The sequence below is a fragment of the Arachis ipaensis genome, chromosome B8, assembly GCF_059453495.1.
Source record: "Arachis ipaensis isolate K30076 ecotype BB chromosome B8, ASM5945349v1, whole genome shotgun sequence".
NCBI classification, from domain to species: Eukaryota; Viridiplantae; Streptophyta; class Magnoliopsida; order Fabales; family Fabaceae; genus Arachis; species Arachis ipaensis.
In genome coordinates, this window is record NC_142443.1 from 66,000,288 (window position 1) to 66,010,972 (window position 10,685).

Sequence of the window (10,685 nt, forward strand, 5' to 3'; positions counted from 1 at the left end):
TAGCGCTCCCTACAGAGATACACTCGGTCGAATGAACCTCTTGTTCAGAAGCTCTTCAAATTGAGTTTTTAATTCTGCCAGCTCTACCGAAGCCATTCGATACGGTGCAATCGACACTGGTCTAGCTCCCGGCACCAAGTCAATCGCAAATTCAATTTCCCTTTGAGGTGAAAATTCAGGAATATCTTCTGGGAATACTTCAGGAAAGTCCCTAACTACCAAAATCTGATCTTAGTTCTGTGCATCACCTAAAGCATTCGCAACCAACAATATATATCCCTAACACTCTTCTCCACTACAGTTCACCATCACAGAGTTTAGGTAATAACCCTCAGCTATCACTGCTCCACTTTCTCCTTCTGGCATAAACCGAATCGATTGCTCAAACCAATCCAGCAAAACCCGATTCCTTGACATCCAATCAAACCCCAAAATCATCTCTAACCCAACCATTGGCAAGTAAATCAAATCATGTACAAAGTTTCTACCCTCAATCTTGAAAGCTATTTGCCTACAACCTGACCTAGTCACAACTGTCTGATGCGGAGTATGAACATACAAATCAAACACTAATTCTGACACTTTCAATCCTAGTTCCTCAACTTTGTTAAATGCAATAAAAGAATGCAAAGCTCCAGTATCATATAATGCAACCAATGTTTTATCACTAATTAAGCATATACCTCTCATCAAAGGATCCGCCTTCACCGCATCTTGGGCGTTCACAGCAAACACCTGACCTTGTTGGTTCTGGCCGGCATTCTGAGTCTTCCTCCAACGAGTGCAATCTCTCGCAATTTGACCAGGGAATCCGCAGTTGAAGCAACCACCTATACCAATCTTGCAAGATTCATTCGGATGAAAATGCCCACAACGATCACAAGTTAAATCCGGAAAAGCCTTACTCTAATTACCTCTTCCTCTCTCCTGGTGGTACTGATCAAAAGTGGGCCCCTAACATTGCCTTGACCTTGGGGCACATGTCCTCCTCTCTTGAAGCTTTGGGCTCTTGGTTGAAAGTACTTTCCGCGCCCATGGTTATTATTTCCTCCACGAGTGTCCCTTGACGAAGCTACCTTCTTTGAACACTCCACAACCACCCTCGCTTTGTTCACTAGTTCTGAAAAGATTTGAATCTCAAGAGGAGCCACAGCAGTCATAACAGCACCCCTCAAGCCTCCTTGGTACTTAATACACTTCCACCTCTCATAGGTCTCTCTGGGGCACCCTAACACACCCTAGAGAACCTACATAGCTCCTCAAATCGACTAGTGTAGTCTACCACAGACAAAGAGCCTTGCTTCAGCTGCATAAGCTCCAACTCCCTCGCCTCTCTGACTTTTTTAGGAAAATATTTCTTGTAGAAGGCTGTCTGGAATACATCCCAAGGAATCTCTGCATTCGCAAGCGCAGCAACTGGCACTCTCCTTGCCACCAATGTTGCGCCTCTCCTAACAACTGATAGGCCGCTGCGTGGCCTCTGTCACGCGTCCGCGTGGGTCACGCGGTCGCGTCATTTGGAGTTTTCCTTGTCACGCAGTCGCGTCAGTCATGCGACCGTGTCATATGTGTTTCGATCGAGGTGCGCGGTCGCGTCAGTCATGCGGCCGCGTCAATGCCTTTTTGCGCTGACTTGCGGCCACGTCGCCCATGCGATCGCATGGCTGCCAGTTTCTTCAAAAACTCTGTTTTGTGCTTTCCTTCCATTTTTGTATGTTTCCTTTCCATCCTTTAAGTCATTCCTGCCTTAGAAGATCTGAAAGTACTCAACACACTAATCACGGCATCGAATGGAAATAAAGGTAATTAAAATAATTAATTTTAAAGCATAGGAAACATGTTTTTCACATACATCACATAATAAGGAAGGGAAAGTAAAACCATGTAATTAATATGAATAAGTGGGTGAAGGATTGAATAAATCACTCAGATTAAGCACAAAATATATCATAAAATATGGGTTTATTAGCCGCGAATTCTACAAACTGATTAACCGGGACATGCTAAGCTTGTAGTGTGCATTCCATAGCTCGAAACCAATTGTCTGCTTCAGTCGGGTTGTTTGAACCTTTGAAAGTCGGTGGATGAACCTTAAGGAATGTAGCCAAGGTCATCGGAGCACCTCCCAAGTCATTACCATTCCCGTCTCCATTTTCATTTCCATCCCCCTTCCGATTTCATTACCATTTTTGTTGCTGGCTGGTTGACCTAACTTCAGCATAGCTTGCAGAGTCGTAGCAGCATTCGCCTCCATAGTATTAGCAAGATTAGCCATTACTGCCATAAAATCGGCATGGTTATCGGCCAGCTGTTCATTTCCAGTCTCTCCTCATGAACGCATACGACCTCGTTTGCGAGTAGCCATTAGGGTTCCTGTCTACACCAAACAATCAATATCAAGGTGATGAGTCTCAATATCAAAAGCCTAGTGCTTCAATTATCCCAAAAAGGCACTCACAAACAAGCATGCTATGCAATATCAAGTAGATAACCTAATAGCATCAAAGAAAAAGACACAGAGTATGCAATGAAGCACAATCGATCCATCCCTCAGGCTCACGAGGATGAACTGCTCTGATACAACTAAATGTAACACCCTAATTACTCTAAGCCTTACCTCGCGTCGTAAAGCAAATGTTAATCAAAGGTTACGATAAGTCTAAAACTCATACGTATCTTTATATAGAAAGAAATAATAATTCTAGAAGCCCGATGAAGGATTAAGCTAAAAAAAATAGAATTTGAAAAAAGCGCAAAACGTTCACAAGTAGCTACACTAATTGAGTCACAAGATATACATACAGATATCAAGATATATATAGATATATAAGGGTATAAGAGTCTAGTCGCGGCTCGCGGAGTTTAAGCCGGCTAGTTATATACAGTCATACAAAGTTTAGAAAAGTAAAACAACTTATACAGAATTTCCTCTCAAAGTAAGCCTCTAGGAAAAATAAATACAAAAGATGAGAGAACTAAGCAAAATAAACCAAAAGACTTCAAAACATAGCCAGGATCCTCCGCTCTATCACCATCAAAGCAACTTAACGAGGTGGGTTGTGACCTGCATCTGAAAAACAACAATAGAGTATGGAATGAGAACCGGAGGTTCTCAGTATGGTAACAGTGGCCAGTGATGTAAGATATAAGACTCCTGGACACCAGAGGCAATCCTAGAGCTTCATATCCATCATGAGATTCAGACTTAAAACATAAGTAAAATTTTAAAACATAACTTAAAACCATGATATTAAAGGGGTAATCTAACTTAGTGGAATTTCTAATCTATTTGTTTCACCGCTGTCCCACAGCCTTCACCAACCTATCCTCCATGCGATCCCATCGCCATCGCCTTCCGAACCTCCTCAATCCCAATAGAATACACAGATAAGAGCATTGCAAGTAAAGCACAAGTATAAGCATGTATATCAAGTAATTCAGATAGGCAAACAATACAAGTCGGTAAAGCAAGCAAATAGATAAAAAATGCACATGATGAATGCCTGTCCTATTTGGTTGTGATATCACATTGTCGGTTTAACTGCCAAACCGACACATCTCCATGGAGTTGTACCCCTTCGGTCTCATATTGGGAACCCCCGAGATATCAAGCTCGGATCACGGTCCAAGATGTCAGTACCTGCACACTATAGTGATTCCGAAGGGATGCAAGCGGGATACTCTTATCACATACCTCACATCTCAGCGTAAGCGGGATAAACCTACCGTCCTTACGCCGTCGCCACGACTTCGACAGGCGGGATTAACCTACTGTCCTTGCCAAGCGCATAACGTCTCAACAAATCTCTGTAGATAACAGTAATCCAGTGGTTTTCAGAAAATCATTTTTCAGTATATCAATAATTCATCATTCCATTCCGAGTCCTAGACTCATAATTTCCACAATTCTTTATATCAATCGCTATTACTGTACTTCGTCATCTCTCTCAGTAAATTCATCCTCAGTACACCAGAAACCTAAGCCTCTGTTTTCTAAGTTCACATAAAATTCACTTATTTAAGTTCTTAATTGTTCTCTATTAGTCTTTAGACCTAATCATAAATTTTACCCTTAATTTACATCTTAGGGAAGTTTAGAAGGATTAGAGAACCTTTTGAAAACATGTAAAATTATTTTTCTGCAAAACAGGGGTCTCGCGTATGCAAGCCCCTGTCTCGCGTATGCATGCTGTTTGAAAAGGGGTGGTCACGTACACAACCACCTACTCGCGTACGCAAGTGTCTCAACCCGAATGGGTTGCTCGTGTTGCGTGTTGAAATTCTCGTACGCAAGGGTTAAAATTTGGTTGCTCGCATATGCAGGCAGTGTTTCGCGTACGCAAGTTACCAAACCCAAAAGGGTTGGTCGCGTCGCGTGCACCCTATCGCGTACGCAGCCCATACCAGATTTAGAAAAATTTTAAATGCTGTAGAATTCAGTTTTTGGCACCAAACTTTGAACAGTCATAACTTTCCCTACAAAAATCTATTTCCTACAATCTTTATATGAATTTAAAGCTCTCAAAGCCACCTTTAATTTAAAACAAAGTTCATTCAATTTTAAGCTTTGAGGAACAAGTTATGCTCTGTCAAAGTTTACTAAAAACTAGTTTTTACCAAAAACCACAACGTTCTCAACTTTCCAAAATTCAAAACCAAAACCAAGTTAAAGCCAAATTAATTCTAATTCACATCAAATCCTACCCTTTTGGGTCACAATTCACCACTCTTACCGAATTTGTACTCACATTATACACTCCTCAACTTCAATAATCAATTATATTACACTAAAATAATTTCTCACCCAACACAATCATCAATCATCATTATATTATTAAAAGTCATCTCAATCAATCTCATTTGTTCTCAACAACAATATTCAACATTATTTATCCACATCAACATCATTATTCATCAAAATCACTCAAAGTCATCAATTCATCATGCATCATTAATCATCCAATTCAGCAAGCCATTTCAATCCAACCTATCCTATGGGTCACTAGCCTAAGTGTCCAGAAATATTATATTTTACAAAGAGAAACCCGAAACTATACCTTGGCCAATTCCTAATATGCACTAAAACCCAAAATGTTGTACAAATCAAGCTTCCACAAGTTCTCAAGTCACCAAATCCACTTCCAAGCTATTCAAGTTACCAATATTCTCCATACAACACCAATTCAAGCTATATACACATAATTCATAACTAAATCAACCTAGGATTCATCAAAATCACAATTTCGCAAGGGTTGAAAATAAACTCACCTTATCCAAAATTGATTGGGTTAAACCCAATAGGAACTAAAGGCTAGAGTGTACCTAAACATCCAAAATTACAAAATTTCATTTATTACAAAACCCAAAAATTTGAAATTTTTAGGGCAGGAAACTGGGCAGGGAATTTCGAGAAACTTACCACAAGGCTTAGCTAGAAGTGACAGGCTCGGCGAGAGCTTCACGTAGCCGCTAATGGCATGTGAATCAGAGCACCGTAACTCGAGATATGGCTGATTGAAGAAGAGAGTTTATAGTAACTCTTCTCCCCTCTTCACTCTCAACTTGCAGCTGTGTTTGGTGTGTTTGAGTGTAAAATGAGGCTGAATGAGTTCACAATGAACTTATATATGTTGGGTTTGGGCCCAACTTGGGCCCGATTCAACCCGTTAGCATTTTTGGCCCGTTTGGCCCAATTTCGGGTCAAACCTTTAAAATTAATGTCCGGTTTTCAGTTCTAAATATTTTCCTAAGGTTTTCAACTATTTTTAATTATTCTCGCACAGTACCGGACCGATTTAAGTCGGTACTGCCGGTTCATTTACCGGTTCGCATTTTTATGCGATTTTTCGCAGAAAATTACATTTTCAACTCAGAAAAATCTACTGAGTCTGAAAATCATATTTAACATTTCTAATTCACATTCTAAATTTTGCTATTTTGGGAAATTTAATTATTTAATTAAACGGTTAATTACTCGCGATTTTTACATGGTATGCGGTGCACAAATTCAACAAATTCAGGCAAATAATTGAAGTATCAACAACCCATGAGAAAAAAATTTGAACACTTGTAATTCAACAAACAAACAATTAAGCAAAATTTAAGCTAGATTATTATAACTAAATAAAGATAAATGAAAATTAACCAAGCAAATAAACAAACAAAGAAGAGTAGAGATAGAAGAAGAAGAAGAAAGAAAGAAGAAGAAAAGAGAAGGGAGAAGGGGAGTGGTGACGCGGTGGTGGCGATTCCCGCAGCGGCGGGGTGGTGGTTGCCGGAAAAAGGGGCTGGGCGGGGCTTGAGGCAGCAGCAGCCCAGAAGAAGAAGAAGATTGGCTTGGGGGGGCTGGCGCAATTGTGTTCTGTTTCTAATTACTACCCAGAACGCAACTTGTGCGTACGCATAAGGAAGTGTACGCACGCACAGAAGGGAAAAACAAAGGGGATGCGAATGCACAGGGTGTGCGAGCGCTCCTGGTAGGAAGGGTGTAGCTATGTGTGTGCACGCATAGAGCTGTGTGCACGTACAAAAGACTTTTTTTTAAACAGGGCAAAAGGACCATGTGTGCGTACACACAGAATGAAAATGTGCTGGGGTGCGCTCGCATAAGAGCTACGAATAGAGCGTGTGTAAACAAGTGTGCGTAAGCACAGGTGTGTGCGTGTGCACAAGTATTGAAAATCAGGGGAAGTGTGCGTACGCAAAGGGGTATGCGCACGCACAATGCTCTGTTTTTGTAACATTTTTAATGCCTTTAAGGCATCAACCATAGTATCAATCAAAGGTTTTCAACCCCAAAACATATCATTCTTTAAAAATAGATAATCAAACATAAAATGCAACTAAATTAAGCCTAGAATTCAATCAAACGAAGCTAATCAAAGAGATAAAATTCAATAAACAAAAACTAAAAGAGAGAAGAGTTAGAAGGATGTTACCATGATGGGTGTCTCCCACCTAGCACTTTGGTTTATAGTCCTCAAGTTGGACTTGTTGAGTGAAGCTTGTGTCAAGGTGGCTTCTGCTTCCACTAATCCTTGAGTTGCCACCCAAGTTTGCTCTTCCAAAATCCTCTAGGATCCCAAACGAAGTACATTAAGCTCTCAAGCAACCTCAAGTAAGCAATTGGGACCCAAGATTGTTGGTTGTAGAATTATATGTCCGGATCCCACACTTTAGTTTCCCTATCATCCTCTTGTTGATTCTTGCTCTTGCACTTGGATGGACAACCTCCTAAACCACCTTTGAAGCACCAAATCAATTCTTGGAATCTTCCTTGTTGAACCTTGCACCATTTATGCTTTGAACTCCTTTGGCAACCAACACCCATATCTTCATTGTTGAACACCTCAAGAAGGATCTTAAGTTGGTGATCCATTTCCAAAAGAGCATATTGGTGTGGTAATGAGCGGATATTTTATACGCTTTTTAGCATCATTTTCATATAGTTTTTAGTATGTTTTATTTAGTTTTTATAGGTTTTAGTGTTAAATTTACATTTTTGGATTCTACTTTGAGTTTTTGTGTTTTTGTACAATTTTATATAATTTATGGCTGAAATTGAGGAGCTGGAGCAAAAGTTTGATTCAGAGACAGAGAAAGCACTGTAGATGCTGTCTGAATCTGACCTCCTTGCATTCAGAAGAGATTTTCTGGAGCTACAAGAATCCAAATGCAGCGTTCTCAACGGCTATGGAAAGCTGAATTCCAAAGCTTTTTGGCAATGTATAATAGTCCATACTTTGCTTTAGATTAGAAGGCCCAAAACTGGCGTCCAGCGCCAGTTTCTTGCCCCTTTCCAAGCGTCCAGTGCCCACAAAGGAGAGACCAGCGTCCAAACTCCCAGAGAGGACCCCCTAGCCAGCATTTCACACCCTAGAGGCCTCATAGCACGTGAATCTTATCAAAGCTTAGCCCAAAAACTTACCAAGTGGGCCCCAGAAATAGATTTTAGCACTAAAAAGACTGTTTTATCCTTACTAGTCATTTGTTTAGTATTTAAGGGATTATATTTATGTTATTCAAATAGATCCTCTCGGAGGACACACACTTCACACGTTTTTACCATTGTATTTCATTTCAGTATGAGTTTCTAAACCTCCTAGGTTGAGGGGAGGAGCCCTGCTGAGTCCTATGAATTAATAAAAGTATTCCTGTTTCTTCTTCGATCCGTGTTTGATTTATTTCTAAGATACATACTCGTTCTTCAACATGGTGAATAGGATGATCAATAACAATCAGCTCTGTTCATCATACTAGGACCGCGTGATAAGAACTAGATTGGGAGTTAGGGATTATATCACAACAGATAAGGATTATTCAGTAAAGGGCATACCCAAAGACACAGCGGAAACATAAAAGATAGATAAAGGTTTTTCCTACTAGACCTCTAAGATACCTTGATAAACCACTATTTTATGGTTTATCTTGTGCTTAATTGAGTGGTTTTTATCAATCCTTTGCACACTTGTTCATACAAATTGCATGATTTTACAATTCCTTTCTAGTTTTGTTCCATAATTGAAATCTTGCTTCCTAAGCCCTTAATTTGTGTATTTTAATTTCCCTTTATACCATTTGATGCCGTGATCTATGTGTTAAGTGTTTTCAGGCTTTATAGGGCAGGAATAGCTTAGAGGATGGAGAGGAAGCTTGCAAAAATAGAAGGAGTGATAAACCCCATTTGTAGGGTTTATCTTGTGCTTAATTTAGAGGATTTTATGACCTTTTACCCACATTTATTCAATGAAATAGCATGGTTTCATGATTGTCTCCCAATTTGTGCTTAAGTGTGAAAACATGCTTTCTAGGTCCTTAATTAGCTAAATTTAATTCACCTTTGATTCCACTAGATATCTTGATTTGTTTGTTAAGTGATTTCAGGTTGAAAAGGCTAGGAATGGATCAATGAAGTGAAGAGAAAAGCATGTAAAATGGAGAACACATGGAAGAAGCCAAAGATTAGAGAAACATCATCCACGCGCACGCGCACGGTACGCGCACACGTGGATCGCGAAATCTACAGGGACGTGCACGTGCACTGTACGCGTACGCACCGGTCTCTGCACGTGCTTTTTTAATAGAAAATGTGCCCAGCGATTTCTGAGAGCTGTGGGGCCAAGTTGCAACCAACTTTGGCGCCAGAAATGCTTCAAAGGACCAAGGATTGAAGGGAGTTGAGAAATTTTCATTCTTTGGCTCATTGATAAATCACTATTTTATGGTTTATCTTGCACTCAATTGAGTGGATTTCATCAACTCTTTACACACTTATTCATAATATTTGCATGGTTTTATATTTCCTTCCTGATTTTGTGCTATGATTGAAAACATGCTTCTTTGATCTTATATTTACTTATTATTAATCCTCCCCTATTACCATTAGATGCCTTGATATGTGTGTTAAGTGTTTTCAGAGATTACAGGGCATGAATGGTTCAGAGGATGGAAAGGAAGCATGCAAAAGTGGAAGGAATACAATAAGTTGGAGAAATTGCTAAGCTATCCAGCCTGACCTCTTCGCACTCAAACGGCTATAACTTTAGCTACATAAGTCCAAATGACGCGGTTCTAGTTGCGTTGGAAAGCTAACGTCCGGGGCTTCGATTTGATATATAATATGCCATAGTTGCTCTGACGCTAGATGACGCAAACGCGTGATCTACGCGGACACGTCGCATCTGCGAACTTCAATCCGCGTGGCCGCGTGGACGACGCCTCCGCGTCACTTGTCCGCGACCTGAACGTACCAAAATATGCAGGGGGCGATTTCTGGGCTATTTCTGACCCAGTTTTTGGCCCAGAAAGCACAGATTGGAGGCTATAAAGTGGGGGAATGCATCCATTCTAAAGAGAGCTCGCATATTTTTACTACTTTCCATGATTTAGATTTAGTTTGAGAGAGGTTCTCTCCTCTCTCTCTTAGGATTAGGATTTAGGACTTCTCTTAGTTTTTAAGAGTGACTCTCGATACAGGTTTCATGTTTCTTGTTTTAAGCTTCCCTTTTCACTTTTATTTATTTATTCCAGCACTTGAGTTGATTTTACTTTTATAATTTAATTTATGAATTATTCCATGTTACAGATTGTTATTTGAATTAATGATATTTGAGGTATTTCAGTTATTGATTGCTTTCTTTTTAATTTATGTTATCATTGTTTCCGATCTGAAGACATTCTATTCCAGCAATTTACTTTTTCCCTTTTTGGTCTTGGTTAAGAAATCAGTAACTCAACATTATTAAACTCAGCATAATTGATAATCGTTATCTTGCTAATTGAACTGAACTTCAATGATCCCAACTTTTTCTTAGGAAATAAATAGGATTCGAAGGTCAAACTAATTAGTCCCTTGACTTTCTTTTACTTTAGTAAAGGTTAACTAAGTGGAATTAAGATTCAACTTTCACTATTGTTGAGAGGAATAACTAAGTTGGACTTCCAATTTCTCTTACCTTGCCAAAAGTTTGCTTGCAGTTTATTTATTTCAATTGCCATTTACTCTACTTGTCATTCAAATCACTTGCTTCTCACCTTCTAAACCCCGATTACAACCTTTATAGCCAATAATAAGAACATACTTCCTTGCAGTTCCTTGAGAAGGCGACCCGAGGTTTGAATACTCGGTTAACAATTTTTAAAGGGGTTTGTTACTTGTGACACCCAAAACGTTTGTACGAAGGGAT

The 10,685-nt window shown here is 39.7% G+C and overlaps 1 protein-coding gene across 1 annotated transcript; it reads right to left on the bottom strand.

The window, feature by feature from the left end:
• Nucleotides 1-279: 279 nt before the first annotated feature.
• On the bottom strand, nucleotides 280-2,275 carry LOC107611124 (uncharacterized). Its single transcript, XM_016313084.1, has 3 exons — nucleotides 2,138-2,275; nucleotides 915-1,238; nucleotides 280-840 (listed from the first exon to the last, which is right to left on the bottom strand). Exons 1-3 carry the CDS (start codon nucleotides 2,273-2,275, stop codon nucleotides 280-282), a joined length of 1,023 nt encoding a protein of 340 aa, XP_016168570.1.
• Between the last annotated feature and the right edge of the window lie 8,410 nt (nucleotides 2,276-10,685).

Excerpts from the sequence above, each read along its gene's own strand:
- LOC107611124 (XM_016313084.1), bottom strand. The coding sequence starts at position 2,275 with ATGGCTAATCTTGCTAATACTATGGAGGCGAATGCTGCTACGACTCTG. Across the intron at positions 1,239-2,137 it reads TGAAAATGGAGACGGGAATG|GGTGTGTTAGGGTGCCCCAG; the intron begins GTAATGACTTGG and ends TAGGTTCTCTAG. Across the intron at positions 841-914 it reads CCACCAGGAGAGAGGAAGAG|ATTGGTATAGGTGGTTGCTT; the intron begins GTAATTAGAGTA and ends GAATCTTGCAAG.